At 44.0% G+C, this 18,922-nt stretch overlaps 5 protein-coding genes across 5 annotated transcripts in view; 2 read left to right on the top strand and 3 right to left on the bottom strand.

The window, feature by feature from the left end:
• Nucleotides 1-601: 601 nt before the first annotated feature.
• On the top strand, nucleotides 602-2,927 carry LOC311011365 (E3 ubiquitin-protein ligase TRIM21-like; the record flags this gene model as incomplete). The annotated part of the gene is made up of 1 exon (XM_084006271.1): nucleotides 602-2,927. The coding sequence occupies one exon, from the start codon at nucleotides 602-604 to the stop codon at nucleotides 2,240-2,242; it is 1,641 nt and encodes a 546-aa protein (XP_083862397.1). The 3' UTR covers nucleotides 2,243-2,927.
• A 956-nt stretch (nucleotides 2,928-3,883) lies between these two features.
• Nucleotides 3,884-6,167, bottom strand: LOC311011573 (mitochondrial import receptor subunit TOM20 homolog; the record flags this gene model as incomplete). The annotated part of the gene is made up of 4 exons (XM_084006609.1): nucleotides 3,884-4,465; nucleotides 4,590-4,732; nucleotides 4,852-4,945; nucleotides 6,072-6,167. The coding sequence occupies 4 exons, from the start codon at nucleotides 6,165-6,167 to the stop codon at nucleotides 4,421-4,423; spliced, it is 378 nt and encodes a 125-aa protein (XP_083862735.1). The 3' UTR covers nucleotides 3,884-4,420.
• Nucleotides 6,168-7,623: 1,456 nt separating this feature from the next.
• LOC311011367 (E3 ubiquitin-protein ligase TRIM21-like) lies at nucleotides 7,624-10,776 on the top strand. Its single transcript, XM_084006273.1, has 2 exons — nucleotides 7,624-7,727; nucleotides 8,446-10,776. Exon 2 carries the CDS (start codon nucleotides 8,456-8,458, stop codon nucleotides 10,091-10,093), a length of 1,638 nt encoding a protein of 545 aa, XP_083862399.1. The 5' UTR covers nucleotides 7,624-7,727; nucleotides 8,446-8,455; the 3' UTR covers nucleotides 10,094-10,776.
• Nucleotides 10,777-11,721: 945 nt separating this feature from the next.
• On the bottom strand, nucleotides 11,722-14,330 carry LOC311011376 (solute carrier family 22 member 7-like). Its single transcript, XM_084006283.1, has 4 exons — nucleotides 13,961-14,330; nucleotides 12,700-12,781; nucleotides 12,438-12,580; nucleotides 11,722-12,313 (listed from the first exon to the last, which is right to left on the bottom strand). The coding sequence occupies exons 1-4, from the start codon at nucleotides 14,318-14,320 to the stop codon at nucleotides 12,269-12,271; spliced, it is 630 nt and encodes a 209-aa protein (XP_083862409.1). The 5' UTR covers nucleotides 14,321-14,330; the 3' UTR covers nucleotides 11,722-12,268.
• Nucleotides 14,331-14,996: 666 nt separating this feature from the next.
• The window catches only part of LOC311011572 (solute carrier family 22 member 7-like), a 31,758-nt gene continuing 27,832 nt past the window's right edge, over nucleotides 14,997-18,922 (bottom strand). Inside the window, exons 5-8 of the mRNA XM_084006608.1 lie at nucleotides 15,669-15,792; nucleotides 15,442-15,565; nucleotides 15,263-15,366; nucleotides 14,997-15,176 (exon numbers count right to left, since the gene is read on the bottom strand). Of these exons, the coding sequence (XP_083862734.1) occupies nucleotides 15,044-15,176; nucleotides 15,263-15,366; nucleotides 15,442-15,565; nucleotides 15,669-15,792 (485 nt within the window). The 3' untranslated portion in view covers nucleotides 14,997-15,043. The remainder of the gene's footprint in view (nucleotides 15,177-15,262; nucleotides 15,367-15,441; nucleotides 15,566-15,668; nucleotides 15,793-18,922) is intronic.

The raw sequence follows: 18,922 nt of genomic DNA, 5'->3' as shown, positions 1-18,922 counted from the left end.
AAACTTCCGGTTTCAAACTAAAGGCTAGCGTGAAATATAAAAGCTTTTTTTTTTTTTAATATAAGATTTTATTCACAATAAGTATAGATCATATTGTGAATGTCTCTTATAAATTAACGTAATGCTCATTTGTAATAATGTTTAATCGTTTTCAGTTTCGGGGCAGACAGAGATGTCCTGCACACAAATCTATCAGTCCTTTTCTGGAATTATTGAAATAATTATTTTGATATCATCCAAAAGAAATCTCATAAATCTACATATTATTCTGTATACATGTAGGAGTTAAACTAAATACAAATCAATACTGCTTCCTCTACTTTTAAAGGTTTTTACACCAGAGGACCAGTGGGAGGCTTTTATTGTGAAACAACTAGAGGAAATGTTTGTCAGTAAGCAGAGCTTTGATAGCAGGGCTATTCTCCAATTAAACTTCTACACAAAATGATGTGTCATCGCTTTGTTTCTCAGCAAGTCAAGACACAGTATCACAGGACAGAAAAACAGTCATCACACGTGTTTCTTAATAATATATGATAAACAACTAAAGTGGTATTTTAAATGAAGCGTTTTTCTTTTCTTTCACACTAGGTGTGTAGATATGGCTGCTGCAAACTATCCACATTCTGAAGATCAGTTTCTGTGCTGCATCTGTCTGGATGTGTTCACTGATCCAGTCACCACAACATGTGGACACAACTTCTGCAAAACCTGCATCGATACACACTGGAATACTAACGACCAGTACCTGTGTCCCATGTGTAAGAAGGGTTTTAACCTGAGACCTGAGCTGCACGTCAACACTTTGTTCTCTGAGATGGTTGCTCAGTTCAGACAGTCAGCTCAACAGAAAGCCAGCAGCAGCAGATCAGAGCAGCAGGAGGCCAAACCAGGAGAAGTTCCCTGTGACGTCTGCACTGGATCCAGACTGAAGGCCCTGAAGTCCTGCCTGGTGTGTCTGGTCTCCTACTGTGAGACTCACCTGGAGCCTCATCTGACCACGTCAGGCCTGAAAAGACACCATCTGATCGACCCTGTGGAGAACCTGGAAGGCAGGATGTGTAGGAAGCACGATAAACCTCTGGAGCTGTTCTGTAAGACCGACCAGACATGTGTCTGCATGCTCTGCAGCGTTTTAGACCACAAGACACACGAGTTTGTTCCTCTGAAAGAAGAATATGAAGACAAGAAGGCAGAGCTGGGGAAGACAGAGGCTGAAGCTCAGCAGATGATCCAGAAGAGACGACTGAAGATTCAGGAGATCAAACGCTCAGTCGACCTCAGTGAGCAAGATGCAGACAGAGTGATAGCAGAAGGTGTTCAGGTCTTCACTGGTCTGATGGAGTCTGTTCAGAGAGTCCAGAATGAGTTCATCAAAACTATAGAAGAGAAGCAGAGAACGGCACAGAAACAGGCTGAAGGCTTCATCAAAGAGCTGGAACAGGAAATCTCTGAGCTGAAGAAGAGAAGCACTGAGGTGGAGAAGCTCTCACTCTCTGAAGACCACGTCCTCCTCCTCCAAAGCTTCCCGTCCCTGAAAGCTGCTCCACCCACCAAGGACTGGACAGAGGTCAGAGTTCATCCTGCATCATATGAGGGGACTGTGGTGAAAGCTGTGGCCCAGCTGGAGGAGAAGCTCAGTACAGAGATGAAGAAGCTGGTTGAGTCTGAGCTGAAGAGGGTCCAGGTCTATGCAGTAGATGTGACTCTTGATCCTGATACAGCACATCCTGAACTCAACCTGTCTGATGATGGGAAAGAAGTTAGTGATGATGGTGTTTGGAAGAATCTCCCCGACAACCCAAAGAGATTCTCTCATTGTATTGGTGTCTTAGCAAAGCAGAGTTTCTCTTCAGGCAGATTCTACTTTGAGGTTCAAGTTGAAGGAAAGACTGAATGGGATCTTGGAGTGGCCAGAGAGTCCATCAACAGGAAGGGGAGAATCCAGCCGAGACCTCAGGAAGGTTACTGGTCTATATGTTTGGAAAATGGAAATGAGTACAACACTCTTGCTGACCCTACGGTCCGTCTCTCTCTGAAGTCTCAGCCTCAGAAGGTGGGGGTGTTTGTGGATTATGAGGAGGGTCTGGTCTCCTTCTATGACGTAGATGCTGCAGCTCTTATCTACTCCTTTACTGGCTGCTCCTTCACTGACAAACTCCTCCCATTCTTCAGTCCTGGTCTTAATGAAGGTGGTAAAAACTCTGCACCTCTGATCATCTGCCCTGTCAGAATAAACTAATCATTTATCTTATTTAATTTATAGAAATTAATCATTGAAAGGAACAAATAAACAGTCTCATTTGATAGTGTGGTATTAGTACTTTTACCTGAGTAAAGGATCTGAATACTTCCTCCACGTCTGTGGGAGCGTATGTGACGCAATTCATCCAACAATTTTGCTGTTATTTTATTGTAATAAACAGATAAAAAGATGCTGAAATAACGACATGATGATGACAATATGTAAAAAACCCAAAGTCATGGTTTTTTTTTAGGTCTGACTGCAAGACGACAAGCAAATAACTTAAAATGCTTGTTTTCTGAATGGAGTCTGGTTGATGGGAGCTAGGCTACGCTAACATTGTAGCTGCTCCGTCAACACTTAAAATAACATCTAGACATAAATACGGCAGAGACCTCGTTGTTTGTACCGTTGACAGTCTCTGGTTTCATCATAGTCTGGTCTCTGGACTCATGTGGACTACTATCTACACCTCTGGGAGACCACAGACCGCTACGATATGTTTAAGTCTCCATTTCTGATTCAGTGACGACAGGAGGAGAATCTCAATGAAACCATTGAGGAGAATCCACTCTGGGGGATGAAGCAATAAGACATGGAAGAAATGTCCAACAGAAACTTTGATGAATGTCGACTGTCGTTATTAATGAATGTAAATAAAGGAAGAATGATTTCAAACTGGCCTTTGTTTGTTGGCTTTTGTTTGTACACCAGATTCATGTGAGACTTCATGCTGTTGTACTTCGTGTCGCAGAGCGCCGTCTCGGTCCGGCTGGTGTTGGAACTGGACGGCACTAAACTGGAGGGCAGGTCCATCCGGGTGAAGAAGAATTATAATAACAACAATAATAAACTTAATTTGTGTAGCACCTTTAAAAATAAGAGTTTACAAAGTGTAAACGCATAGTGACCTGTCAATCAGCAGGTAAGCCCCGCCCCCTAAAGCATCCCCTGCTTTCTGGTCTGGTGGACTCTAAATGGACCATAATGTACTAAATGAACATCATGCTGGATTGAAGAAGACTTGAAACTAGAGATTGAGACCATAAACTCATGTTTACAATGTTTACTGAGATAATACATCAAGAGAGAAGTAGGACCATTTTCTCATAGACTTCTATACAACCAGAGAGGAGTCGCCCCCTGGTGGCCAGCAGAGAGAAGTAGGACCATTTTCTCATAGACTTCTATACAACCAGAGAGGAGTCGCCCCCTGGTGGCCAGCAGAGAGAAGTAGGACCATTTTCTCATAGACTTCTATACAACCAGAGAGGAGTCGCCCCCTGGTGGCCAGCAGAGAGAATGCAGGTTTAAGGCATATTCCAGTCCAACAGTTATTTAAGATGAGAAATGAGAAAGAAGAAGTGATGTTTTGGTGTTTACCCGCGGTGGATGAATCTCTCTGGAGGAGAAGATCTTTGGGACGTCTCTTTTGTTTGTCCCCTTTCCTCCGAGATTATAGCAACAACAAAAAATTAAAGAAATGAAGACGTCTAGATTAAGATGAGACGTCTAAGAAAGTGTTCAACCCTGAATAACCTGAATGTAAACTCGTCTTTTAAACTTCAGCCGGCTCTTTCAACATAAAAGCATCTCCACAACTTCAGTTTGTTCATGTTTTTTTATTTTTTTCCTGAAGAGGGGTCGTCCTCTTTAAAATGAACAGAACATTCCATCACTTAAAAAAAAAAAAAACTGTTTCCAAATCGAGACCAGAAACCGAGAGACGACTGATGACAGAAAGAGAAACAATAAATACTCTGAAGCGTCCGAGCAGAGAGAAGATTCCCGCTCGTGTAACTTTCCACGCCGTGAATCTGGTGCATGACGCTGCCAGGATGTGTGCTACACCAGCCTGGAGGAAGGAGCGGATTCATGTTAACACCCAGTCCACTTAATGAGCACACACACGGTGTAATGATGGGGGGATACGATCCGGAGACTCTTAATACCCCAAAGAACGGCTCATTTAAGTTCAAAAACAGACAAACACTAGTATCGGGGACAAACCAGGGATGGAAAACTAATTCCCTTTAGGACGCCTTGATGGGGGAAGTGTTGGACGTCGGCCGGAGTGATGGAGGCCGAGGCGTTGGCAGTTTGTCGTGGAAGGAGGGGTCCGCGTGAGGAAGAGGAGGGCGAGGAAGAGGACGGGGTTGCTTCCTCCCGGTCCTCTCATTCTATATCGTCCTCGCTCAGACTCTGTGCGCTCACGATACGCTGCAGGACAGAAGCAGAGAACAAACGTTCCACTCATGAACTTTTAAACCGTGGCTTGTTTGTTTGTTTTCTATGAGGAGCAACAGGAGGAGATCCATAGTAAAGGAGGAGGTGTTGGGCCTACCTGGCTGATGCTGGGCAGTTTGGTGAGCAGCATCTGGAAGACGGGCGGAGGCAGAGTCTGCTGCAGCACCTGCAGCAGCTGCTGAGGCTGACCACACACCGCGATGGCGTTGGTCAGGTGGTCCACGCCTTTCTCGTAGTCTCCTGTGGAGCGAAGGGCAAGGCGTGAGGACACGCCCACGGACTACACAAACTACAGGGAGGATCGGACGGGAGAAACAAAGAGTGAATGTGAAGGAGGTGTTGGTGTGAGGAGGTGTTACCCTGAGCCAGCAGCTCCTCCCCCAGCTGGATCTCCTCCAGGAAGAACTTCTGCACCGCCTCGGCGTCCTTCAGGTCTGGGAGCTGCAGGACAAACAAGCGTCAGACGCAGGAAGGAACTGGTGTCTTTGTTTGACCGGGTTCCCACATGAAGGGGAATAAAAACAGGCCGCCTCGGCGTTGAGCGGACAGAAAAACAGACACAGTATTTTAAACCCGTTCATGTGTGAGCTGAAAAACTAAGTAAACATAGCAACCACTCACCAAATAGGGAGACACTCAAAAATACGATAAAGGAAAATACAGCGTGGGAAATATTATTGCAACTAAAATGTATAACATGATCAAAACAAAACTCCCTCATATTTAATGACGCGGCCCTAAAAAATGATCAAATCCTCCGACTTTCTATGTCTTGAAAATACTTTTTAAATTCCCCCGATATTCCAGAAACGCCCCCGAACCCTGTTTAGAGGTCAGATGTCACAGGAAGTCGTCGTCCCGTGAAAGGTAATAAGCTCTGATCTGTGAGTCAGTCAAACTGTCAGAATAAAACAGGAAGTGAAGCTGTTCTGCCTCTAAAATAAAAGCCTACATATAAAGTGGTTATTGCTTCCACTAGTGCAGTTTATTAATGCTTAAACATGATGACATATGTATCAACGACTAACAAACAATCAAATCAACTGTCAAACACTGGAGACAACGAACATCGATGGATAAAAGCATGACTGGAACGAAACAAACATGAAAATCTGGTTGACCACAGTGATTGAATTTACTTTTATTCAAAAATAAACAATACATTTTGGTATTTAATAGCAGAACAGTAGATACAGTTTATAAAGTGAAGTGAGGCTTACCTGTCGGTAAACTGTTAAAAACCCATAAATATGTGAATATTCCTGAATTGGATTTTGGGTTATAATAAAACCTCAGAGGCTCTCTGTGTGTCTGCTGGATGTCTGCTCTGAATCCAGTTTGTTCTGCTGAAGGTCAGCAGACAGAAATCACACACACACACACACACACACACACACACACACACACACACACACACACACACACACACACACACACACACACACACACACACACACACACACACACAATAATGCACCTCCCTCACACTGTGATCGCCCAAAGTGCGAGGAGCTGAGAGAGACACTAAGAAACATTAGAGGACGAACAGAGAGAGAGAGGGAGTTTTCGGACGTCGGACCCTGATCGACAGTGAACTCATCACCACCATGAGGTTCGAGGAGATCCTGGACCATGTCGGGGGCTTCTCCAGGTTCCAGTTCCTGCTCCTGTCCATCCTGTGCCTTCCCCGGTGAATCAGCAGGTAGCCCCGCCCCCTAAAGCATCCCCTGCTTTCTGGTCTGGTGGACTCTAAATGGACCTGTGAATCAGCAGGTAAGCCCCGCCCCCTAAAGCATCCCCTGCTTTCTGGTCTGGTGGACTCTAAATGGACCATAATGTACTAAATGAACATCATGCTGGATTGAAGAAGACTTGAAACTAGAGATTGAGTTTGAGTTGATTGACGTTCGATTAGTGGTTAATAATGAACTCTTCTGAAAGAAAGCGTTAAATTCCTGAGTTTATTACACACAGCGTTTTTGGTCACAGTCATAGCATCAAATAAATCTTTGTGCTAAAACATCAGGCTGTAACAACCAGTGTTGGGCAAGTTACTTCAAAAGCGTAATGCATTATTTATTACTTGTTACTGTCATTTCAAAGTAATTAGTTACATTACAATATTACTGTCTTTGAATTGTAAGGCATTACACTACTTTTACATTACTTTTGCATTACTTTTCTCCAAAATAAAAGGAAATATGGATTCTGTGTTCTCAATAGATCTTCTTGTGTTAAATAAAGCTCGTTACACAGCAGGATGTGATGTGGTTTGGCATAATGACTGAGCTAGGCTTAAGGCTGACAAAAGTACAATATAATGTATAATATAAGACATTATAGAAATACTGTAACTTTAGGTATTCATATTGAAATCAATAGAGCTAGAGCCTACTGTAGATTGTAAAAAAAAAAAAGTCATGACAAGATACACAACCCTTTTTACATTTCTATCCATGGACGTCGGAACTATTTTCTGAGAGGGGGGGCGGGATTTCTGTTGGGAGGGTCGGGGGAGAGACCACAATGATTAACGAACTAGACTGGATAAACGGTCCGCGTACGTTGCGGCCATCCGACTTTCGTTTTGTAGTCGACAGTAAAACGGACAACGAGTCGTTTCCCGTTTTTCGCTTCAAAATAAAAGAACGAAAAACGGAAAATGACTCGCATCCCGTTATTCGTTTTAAAAACGGAAAAGTTAAAGTTAACTGATATTAGATAATTTGTTCATGAATGGGATTCGGGGATGAAATAACAGGGCCGTTTTTCATTCCAGATTTGCCGTACGTCTTTTTTAATGACCCGGAAGGCGCTGTGTTACGCTGCGAAATGACCTGAAAGCCTACCTGAGACATTTAGAGGGACATTTAGAGGGAGCTCTAAAACACTGTTCACTGTCAGCGGTTGACTTAATGACAGCTGACACGTCTCTGTCTCTCTGTATTCAGCGTGCAGAGAGGTGAAAACCAGGTTTACACCAAACAGCTGTTTCCTGTGACCTCTTACGTCCTCGGCAGGCTTTGGGATGTTTACGGTGGAAACAACTGGAACAACTGGGAGGAGGAAACAACCTCACCAGCAGAGCTGCAGGAAGAGGCGGAGCGACGTCACACTCCAGAAACGAAAGGAAAGCTGGTCAGAGCGGCAGCAACGCAGCAGTCGAGACTAACCTCCGTTTGTTTCTCAGAAAACAAGATTCAAAGTGACGTCATCACGTCTTTCTTAAACACGGGTGAGTACAGCTGCTAATATTGACTCTTCCAACAACCAGCATGAACACAAACTAAAGCTCGACTCGGCAGGAAGTTCTGGTCGAGTCAGCCGACACACACAAATCGGGAGCGGCCGTGAAGTGATAAAACTTCCGGTTTCAAAATAAAGGCTAGCGTGAAATATAAAAGCTTTTTTTTTATATATATATAAGATTGTATTCACAATAAGTATAAATCATATTGTGAATGTCTCTTATAAATTAACGTAATGCTCATTTGTAATAATGTTTAATCATTTTCAGTTTCGGGGCAGACAGAGATGTCCTGCACACAAATCTATCAGTCCTTTTCTGGAATTATTGAAATAATTATTTTGATATCATCCCAAAGAAATCTCATAAATCTACATATTATTCTTTATACATGTAGGAGTTAAACTAAATACAAATCAATACTGCTTCCTCTACTTTTAAAGGTTTTTACACCAGAGGACCAGTGGGAGGCTTTTATTGTGAAGCAGCTAGAGGAAATGTTTGTCAGTAAGCAGAGCTTTGATAGCAGGGCTATTCTCCAATTAAACTTCTACACAAAATGATGTGTCATCGCTTTGTTTCTCAGCAAGTCAAGACACAGTATCACAGGACAGAAGAACAGTCATCACACGTGTTTCTTAATAATATATGATAAACAACTAAAGTGGTATTTTAAATGAAGCGTTTTTCTTTTCTTTCACACTAGGTGTGTAGATATGGCTGCTGCAAACTATCCACATTCTGAAGATCAGTTTCTGTGCTCCATCTGTCTGGATGTGTTCACTGATCCAGTCACCACAACATGTGGACACAACTTCTGCAAAACGTGCATCGATACACACTGGAATACTAACGACCTGTACCTGTGTCCCATGTGTAAGAAGGGTTTTAACCCGAGACCTGAGCTGCACGTCAACACGTTCATCTCTGAGATGGTTGCTCAGTTCAGACAGTCAGCTCCACAGAAAGCCAGCAGCAGCAGATCAGAGCAGCAGGAGGCCAAACCAGGAGAAGTTCCCTGTGACGTCTGCACTGGATCCAGACTGAAGGCCCTGAAGTCCTGCCTGGTGTGTCTGGTCTCCTACTGTGAGACTCACCTGGAGCCTCATCTGACCACGTCAGGCCTGAAAAGACACCAGCTGATCGACCCTGTGGAGAACCTGGAAGGCAGGATGTGTAGGAAGCACGATAAACCTCTGGAGCTGTTCTGTAAGACCGACCAGACATGTGTCTGCATGCTCTGCAGCGTTTTAGACCACAAGACACACGAGTTTGTTCCTCTGAAAGAAGAATATGAAGACAAGAAGGCAGAGCTGGGGAAGACAGAGGCTGAAGCTCAGCAGATGATTCAGAAGAGACGACTGAAGATTCAGGAGATCAAACGCTCAGTCGACCTCAGTGAGCAAGATGCAGACAGAGTGATAGCAGAAGGTGTTCAGGTCTTCACTGGTCTGATGGAGTCTGTTCAGAGAGTCCAGAATGAGTTCATCAAAACTATAGAAGAGAAGCAGAGAACGACACAGAAACAGGCTGAAGGCTTCATCAAAGAGCTGGAACAGGAAATCTCTGAGCTGAAGAAGAGAAGCACTGAGGTGGAGAAGCTCTCACTCTCTGAAGACCACGTCCTCCTCCTCCAAAGCTTCCCGTCCCTGAAAGCTGCTCCACCCACCAAGGACTGGACAGAGGTCAGAGTTCATCCACCATCATATGAGAGGACTGTGGTGAAAGCTGTGGCCCAGCTGGAGGAGAAGCTCAGTACAGAGATGAAGAAGCTGGTTGAGTCTGAGCTGAAGAGGGTCCAGGTCTATGCAGTAGATGTGACTCTTGATCCTGATACAGCACATCCTGAACTCAACCTGTCTGATGATGGGAAAGAAGTTAGTGATGATGGTGTTTGGAAGAATCTCCCCGACAACCCAAAGAGATTCTCTCATTGTATTGGTGTCTTAGCAAAGCAGAGTTTCTCTTCAGGCAGATTCTACTTTGAGGTTCAAGTTAAAGGAAAGAATAAATGGGATCTTGGAGTGGCCAGAGAGTCCATCAACAGGAAGGGGAGAATCCTGCTGAGACCTCAGGAAGGTTACTGGACTATAGGTTTGCTAAATGGAAATGAGTACAACGCTCTTGCTGACCCTCCGGTCCGTCTCTCTCTGAAGTCTCAGCCTCAGAAGGTGGGGGTGTTTGTGGATTATGAGGAGGGTCTGGTCTCCTTCTATGACGTAGATGCTGCAGCTCTTATCTACTCCTTTACTGGCTGCTCCTTCACTGACAAACTCCTCCCACTCTTCAGTCCTTGTAGGAATGACGACGAAAACTCTGCACCTCTGATCATCTGCCCTGTCAGAATAAACTAATCATTTATCTCATTTAATTTATAGAAATTAATCATTGAAAGGAACAAATATACAGTCTCATTTGATAGTGTGGTATTAGTACTTTTACTTGAGTAAAGGATCTGAATACTTCCTCCACGTCTGTGGGAGCGTATGTGACGCAATTCATCCAACAATTTTGCTGTTATTTTATTGTAATAAACATAAAAAAAGATGCAGAAATAACGACATGATGATGACAATATGTAAAAACCCCAAAGTCATGTTTTTTTTAGGTCTGACTGCAAGACGACAAGCAAATAACTTAAAATGCTTGTTTTCTGAATGGAGTCTGGTTGATGGGAGCTAGGCTATGCTAACATTGTAGCTGCTCCGTCAACACTTAAAATAACATCTAGACATAAATACGGCAGAGACCTCGTTGTTTGTACCGTTGACAGTCTCTGGTTTCATCATAGTCTGGTCTCTGGACTCATGTGGGCTACTATCTACACCTCTGGGAGACCACAGACCGCTACGATATGTTTAAGTCTCCATTTCTGATTCAGTGACGACAGGAGGAGAATCTCAATGAAACCATTGAGGAGAATCCACTCTGGGGGATGAAGCAATAAGACATGGAAGAAATGTCCAACAGAAACTTTGATGAATGTCGACTGTCGTTATTAATGAATGTAAATAAAGGAAGAATGATTTCAAACTGGCCTTTGTTTGTTGGCTTTTGTTTGTACACCAGATTCATGTGAGACTTCATGCTGTTGTACTTCGTGTCGCAGAGCGCCGTCTCGGTCCGGCTGGTGTTGGAACTGGACGGCACTAATCTGGAGGGCAGGTCCATCCGGGTGAAGAAGAATTATAATAACAACAATAATAAACTTAATTTGTGTAGCATCTTTAAAAATAAGAGTTTACAAAGTGTAAACGCATAGTGACCTGTCAATCAGCAGGTAAGCCCCGCCCCCTAAAGCATCCCCTGCTTTCTGGTCTGGTGGACTCTAAATGGACCATAATGTACTAAATGAACATCATGCTGGATTGAAGAAGACTTGAAACTAGAGATTGAGACCATAAACTCATGTTTACAATGTTTACTGAGATAATACATCAAGAGAGAAGTAGGACCATTTTCTCATAGACTTCTATACAACCAGAGAGGAGTCGCCCCCTGGTGGCCAGCAGAGAGAAGTAGGACCATTTTCTCATAGACTTCTATACAACCAGAGAGGAGTCGCCCCCTGGTGGCCAGCAGAGAGAAGTAGGACCATTTTCTCATAGACTTCTATACAACCAGAGAGGAGTCGCCCCTGGTGGCCAGCAGAGAGAATGCAGGTTTAAGGCATATTCCAGTCCAACAGTTATTTAAGATGAGAAATGAGAAAGAAGAAGTGATGTTTTGGTGTTTACCCGCGGTGGATGAATCTCTCTGGAGGAGAAGATCTTTGGGACGTCTCTCTTGTTTGTCCCCTTTCCTCAGAGATTATAGCAACAACAAAAAATTAAAGAAATGAAGACGTCTAGATTAAGATGAGACGTCTAAGAAAGTGTTCAACCCTGAATAACCTGAATGTAAACTCGTCTTTTAAACTTCAGCCGGCTCTTTCAACATAAAAGCATCTCCACAACTTCAGTTTGTTCATGTTTTTTTATTTTTTTCCTGAAGAGGGGTCGTCCTCTTTAAAATGAACAGAACATTCCATCACTTAAAAAAAAAAAAAACTGTTTCCAAATCGAGACCAGAAACCGAGAGACGACTGATGACAGAAAGAGAAACAATAAATACTCTGAAGCGTCCGAGCAGAGAGAAGATTCCCGCTCGTGTAACTTTCCACGCCGTGAATCTGGTGCATGACGCTGCCAGGATGTGTGCTACACCAGCCTGGAGGAAGGAGCGGATTCATGTTAACACCCAGTCCACTTAATGAGCACACACACGGTGTAATGATGGGGGGATACGATCCGGAGACTCTTAATACCCCAAAGAACGGCTCATTTAAGTTCAAAAACAGACAAACACTAGTATCGGGGACAAACCAGGGATGGAAAACTAATTCCCTTTAGGACGCCTTGATGGGGGAAGTGTTGGACGTCGGCCGGAGTGATGGAGGCCGAGGCGTTGGCAGTTTGTCGTGGAAGGAGGGGTCCGCGTGAGGAAGAGGAGGGCGAGGAAGAGGACGGGGTTGCTTCCTCCCGGTCCTCTCATTCTATATCGTCCTCGCTCAGACTCTGTGCGCTCACGATACGCTGCAGGACAGAAGCAGAGAACAAACGTTCCACTCATGAACTTTTAAACCGTGGCTTGTTTGTTTGTTTTCTATGAGGAGCAACAGGAGGAGATCCATAGTAAAGGAGGAGGTGTTGGGCCTACCTGGCTGATGCTGGGCAGTTTGGTGAGCAGCATCTGGAAGACGGGCGGAGGCAGAGTCTTCTGCAGCACCTGCAGCAGCTGCTGAGGCTGACCACACACCGCGATGGCGTTGGTCAGGTGGTCCACGCCTTTCTCGTAGTCTCCTGTGGAGCGAAGGGCAAGGCGTGAGGACACGCCCACGGACTCCACAAACTACAGGGAGGATCGGACGGGAGAAACAAAGAGTGAATGTGAAGGAGGTGTTGGTGTGAGGAGGTGTTACCCTGAGCCAGCAGCTCCTCCCCCAGCTGGATCTCCTCCAGGAAGAACTTCTGCACCGCCTCGGCGTCCTTCAGGTCTGGGAGCTGCAGGACAAACAAGCGTCAGACGCAGGAAGGAACTGGTGTCTTTGTTTGACCGGGTTCCCACATGAAGGGGAATAAAAACAGGCCGCCTCGGCGTTGAGCGGACAGAAAAACAGACAGTATTTTAAACCCGTTCATGTGGGAGCTGAAAAACTAAGTAACCATAGCAACCACTCACCAAATTGGGAGACACTCTTAAAAAAAAAAAAAACGATAAAGAAAAATACAGCGTGGGAAATATTATTGCAACTAAAATGTATAACATGATCAAAACAAAACTCCCTCATATTTAATGACGCGGCCCTAAAAAATGATCAAATCCTCCGACTTTCTACGTCTTGAAAATACTTTTTAAATTCCCCCGATATTCCAGAAACGCCCCCGAACCCTGTTTAGAGGTCAGATGTCACAGGAAGTCGTCGTCCCGTGAAAGGTAATAAGCTCTGATCTGTGAGTCGGTCAAACTGTCAGAATAAAACAGGAAGTGAAGCTGTTCTGCCTCTAAAATAAAAGCCTACATATAAAGTGGTTATTTCTTCCACTAGTGCAGTTTATTAATGCTTAAACATGATGACATATGTATCAACGACTAACAACCAATCAAATCAACTGTCAAACACTGGAGACAACGAACATCGATGGATAAAAGCATGACTGGAACGAAACAAACATGAAAATCTGGTTGACCACAGTGATTGAATTTACTTTTATTCAAAAATAAACAGTACATTTTGGTATTTAATAGCAGATCAGTAGATACAGTTTATAAAGTGAAGTGAGGCTTACCTGTCGGTAAACTGTTAAAAACCCATAAATATGTGAATATTCCTGAATTGGATTTTCATAAGTCAATTGATTACTGGTTGTAAATAAATCTATCTTGTGCTGATAAATATTATGATGTATAACCGAAGCATGTTTCTAGACAAGTCATTCCAAAAACCTGTAATAATTACAGAAGCTTTTCTGTGGGTTTCTTGGCATATTAAAGGGGCCAAACATCAACTTTTTGCATGTTGCTTAAAATGCACAGAAAATGTGATTCAGGTGACTGACAATATTTTATTAATGGTTAAAACCAAAAAAAAGTGTGCAAATCACATAAAAGTAATATAAATATAAAAATAACTGGGAAAACTGTAATTAGTCTCTGCTGGTCAAGAGCAGGCGTCTCCTTACCTCGGTGGCCGTTGTGGAGCTGAACTGTGATCGGTCGTAGATCCAGCCGCGTGGGCAAGGTATCGTTCTGTTTCCTGCGCCGAGGTCGTAGGTCAGCCGGGGGTCGTAGACACTGCAGGAGCTGAGGGAGCCGTCGTCCTGAGTCCCGAGGACCAGCAGTTCAGGGCCCAGCGGCGCCCCGCCACCTCCACCGCCCTCCGGGCTCCCCAGGGCGCAGTGGTGGGGCGGCGTGGCGGAGATGAAGTTGTGCAGGAGAAAGTGCAGGGGGAGGATGGCGCGGGGAAGGCACAGGATGGACAGGAGCAGGAACTGGAACCTGGAGAAGCCGCCGACATGGTCCAGGATCTCCTCGAACCTCATGGTGGTGATGAGTTCACTGTCGATCAGGGTCCGCGACTGAAAACTCCCTCTCTCTCTCTGTTCGTCCTCTAATGTTTCTTAGTGTCTCTCTCAGCTCCTCGCACTTTGGGCGATCACAGTGTGAGGGAGGTGCATTATTGTGTGTGTGTGTGTGTGTGTGTGTGTGTGTGTGTGTGTGTGTGTGTGTGTGTGTGTGTGTGTGTGTGTGATTTCTGTCTGCTGACCTTCAGCAGAACAAACTGGATTCAGAGCAGACATCCAGCAGACACACAGAGAGCCTCTGAGGTTTTATTATAACCCAAAATATGATATTGTCCCAAAGCAAAGTAGGTTGTTGCCTAAACAAACAGAGAACTTATATACATTATGTTGCTCTTCATGTTTGTATGTCAAAATGTCGGTTCATGGAGGGTCAAAGTATGAAGCAGGATCAAACCTAGGCCACGTTTACACGTAGCAGAAACTAATATTCCCCCCTCCGTTTTCAAAAATAACATTGTGTTCAAAAGTTCTCATTTCCATCAACCTGCATAAATCCGCCGCCGAGCGCCGTTATAACTATACCAATCCTATGGGCGGCAGTGTAGGGAGAAGGACAAAGCCATGCAAGCCAATCAGAATCCTCAGAATCAACAACGACGAATAACACAAGCAACTTCCTGTGAAGCTTGAGAACCTAAAACTGTTTCTCCCAGTTGATACGACAACACATAACCGGCGTTATCAGAAATCTCCACTTTGGCCGGAGTTTTTAGAAATAACCGTTTTCTGTGATAAAAACAGGGTTTTCGTGTAAATGAGAGGCCAAACCGCGTGCCTGAAGCTGATCCCGTAGTACAGGAAGGCTACGGCAAACCTGAAGGTACACGCTCATTATGGAAACACACACACAGCTACTAGACGACATGTTCTAAGGTCGGAGGTCAGGGGAGGATTCGGTACCAGAACACTCCGGAGCAGAAGGTGATCCTTCTCAGCTGGGGGGTTTTGACCAGATCCAGGTAGGAGTGGTTCTTCTCAGCCACCTCCGTCACCTTCCCCAGAGCCTAAAACAAGCGCATGGTAGTTCTTCTTAACTGTTTTATAAATCAGTTCGTTCACGTCAAGTTAGTAAGCTGTACCTCGCTCTCCAGTCCGGATGAGTATTCCACCTTCTGGTTCCTCTCAGCGCACTGGACCAGATACCTCCTGGCCTCCTCTACTCTGCCGTTGGCCAGCAGCCAGCGGGCCGACTCAGGCAGCCACCTGAACCAACGACGGAGGAAAACTGGCTTTAAAAAAAAGGCAGCAGACACACAAAGGTGTTCACTGTCAAGTAGAAACCCCCCTCCCGACATCCAAACCTCACCACCAGGAGACGAGGGCGGCAACACAGGGTGCTGTCACCGCCAGCATCAGGTGTCTCCAGTCTCGTATGAAGTAGGCCAGAACGGCCAGGAGCATTTTCCCCACGCTCCACGACAAAGTCAAGACTTTTTAAATCACATAATCTATAGATCAAGATGGCCGCAGCGTGAGGGAGCGCAACGCAGGCGTGTCTGCTCTCTTAAAATAGCTCGACAAATTATCCTTTTTGTGCTATATACACCTTTGTCATATCGGAGTGTTTAAAGTCCTGCTTTTTCTCCTGCCTGTTGTTGTTTGGCACAACGTTTGGACAACACTTAAACCGCAAACAATGGCTGATCAACAAAGCCTGATCTCCCTACAAACTTTGTGGGACGGCATACAACAGATCAAGACTGAAATGCTCGCTCACCTTGATGCAAAAGTGGATCCAATACAAACAAAATTGTGCAACATCCAGGTGTCTCTGGACACTCTTGGAGAACATGTTTCCGCATTAGAGCATCGGGTCGGAGCAAACGAGGACGACATCACAAATCTCAGCACGCTTACCAAGGAGCTAACTAAGGACAATGCCTACCTGATGGACAAGATTCAGGACCTGGAGAACCGAAGCAGAGCCTCTAACCTTCGCTTTGTAAGGATTCCAGAATCCGCGGAGGGCCGTGATATTCTGGGCTTCATGTCCAAGCTAATCCCACACCTGCTCGGCCAGGAAAACTTTTCCACTCCGCCGGTCATTGAGCGGGCGCATCGCACACCTATGTTCCGCAACAATGACAGAGCAGGTCCAAGACCCATCCTGATCAAACTCCTCGACTTCCAGGATAAGGTGAAAATCCTTCGCCTTGCCAGAGAGAAGAAAGAGCTGGTGTTTCAAGGTAATCAAATACATATATATCCTGACTTCAGTGCTGAACTAGTGAAGAAACGCCGCTCCTTTGATCCTGTTAAACGGAGACTCCGTGAGTTAAACTTAAAATACTCTCTCCGGTATCCGTCCACTTTGAGTGTCATTGTCAATGGGAAAGCACAGCAGTTTACCTGTCACAGAGCCGCTGAAGCTGCTTTTATGATCCTCTCAAGCTCTCCTGTGACTCCCATGAACTCTCCCTAATAAGAAAAGTTCACACCGAACCACAAGTGCTAATGCGGTAGCAGTTTCTGCAGCCATTAGGCCTATATGAACAGAATCCTGCTGTAACTGCGCTTCTTTTTTTTTTCTTTTTTTCCTCGTTGCCAGCCGTGAACGGCTGTTGTTTACATCTGGCTGTCATCCGGTGTAAAACTGAACTTTTTCTTCTTCTGTTGGATCTGTATGACGGCAGGCAGCCAGCTTGGCTGTGCGTTGTCGCCACCTACTGGACGGGAGTGTGGTAAAAATGAACAGTAGTACTAAAATGCCAGTTGTTTTCAGTTCTACTGACAGCTGAACGGCACGGAGCTATGTCACCACTTTTTTTCTTTTCTCCACCCCTTCTTTTTGATGCAGACTAACCTGTGTTGCAGACCATTCTTGGTCTTTGTCCCTCTCACGGAGATGCCTTGGCCTAGGATGGCTGGGGCCGCTGGGTCATCGTCTATGTTTTTTGTGTTTGTGTTTGTTTTGTGTTTTTGTGTTTTGTGTACCAGTTTTTGTGTCATATTATCACAACCCTCTATAACTTTTTTTGATCACCTTATCTGCCTAGCCCTGAACAGTGCTATTATTCATATAAACCTCAACGTTCTTACTGAATAATATTAAAGGTTTAAGAATCATTCACCTGAATATCCGAAGTCTTGTGCCAAAAATTGATTTACTTCGTGCATGGGTAGTCCAACACAATCCCAATATTATTACTTTGTCTGAAACATGGCTCAATAGCAACATCTCTGACAATGAAATAAAACTTGAAAACTATGTACTATACAGAGCTGATAGAGGCTCCAGGGGAGGTGGTGTGGCTACTTATGTTTCCTCTAATTTAGCTGCCGAGCTAATTATACCTACAGTTAAACCAATACATTTTGAATGCCTTTTTGTCAAAATCATATTTCATCACAATAAATATATTACTGTTGGTAATGTGTACAGACCACCCTCTGCCCCTGTAGAGTCTTCCAAGTGTTTGATGTCTACCTTTGATTCTATCTCTTCTAAAAATGAAATGATTATTCTAGGTGATTTTAACAAAAACTGGTTAGACAAGTCATCTGTTAAAGACAAAAATAACTTTGAAAATCATAATTTAACACAACTCATAAAGGAACCCACTCGAATTACTCCTAAGTCTCAATCCCTGCTTGATTGGATACTTGTCACTCACCCTGAAAGATTTGTTGAAAGTGGTATTTTGTCAGACTGCTTCAGTGATCATTCAGTTATCTATTGTGTATGGAAAATTAAAATTCCAAAAACACCACCAAAATTAATAAAAATCAGACAACATAAGAAAATGAATATTGACTTGTTTATTAATGATTTAATTTCTATGAATTGGGACAGGTACCAGTTAATACCAACTGCTCAGGATGCCTGGGACTTTCTATACTCTGAGTTCACACAAGTAGTAGACAAACATGCACCTTGGAAAATCTCTAAGGTCAAGGGACGACATCTTCCCTGGATAAATGCCGATCTTTTAAGTCTCTTCAGACAGAGGGATAAGGCCTGGGCTAAATTTCGGCAGACAAGGGAAAATGCTGACTGGGAAACATACAGGAAACTAAGAAATATCTCCAAAACAATGACCCGTAATGCAAAATCTGATTATTATAAGGAATGTCTATCCAATAAGTTTAAAAATCCTAAACAATTCTGGAACAGTATAAAAACCATAATAAATACCTCTGATAAAAGCCCTATTAATAAAATATGTGATGGTAATACGATCATTCATGACCCCTCTTTAATTGCGCAAGTGTTCAGTCAGCATTTTTCCACAGTCTGTTCTGATTTAATTTCTGATTTTTCTTACAATTATTGTTCTTATAATATCCCTGCCTGTCATAGTACCTTTTCATTTACTAAAATCACACCTCAAGAAGTTCAGAATGTTATTAAACAACTTAGTCTGAGTAGCGGCGCTGGCCTTGACGGGATGGAATCAAGATATATTAAATTGGCCTCCCATATCCTTATGTTTCCTCTTGCTGATTTGTTCAATTTGTCTTTTGCTACCTGTGAGATACCAGCAATGTGGAAATATTCACGAATTACGCCAATACATAAAGGTGGCGACATCCTTGATCCAAATAATTATAGACCAATAT

Source organism: Eutrigla gurnardus (assembly GCF_963514095.1).
Source record: "Eutrigla gurnardus genome assembly, chromosome: 3".
Taxonomy (NCBI): domain Eukaryota; kingdom Metazoa; phylum Chordata; class Actinopteri; order Perciformes; family Triglidae; genus Eutrigla; species Eutrigla gurnardus.
This window is presented reverse-complemented; position numbering and strand designations above follow the sequence as displayed.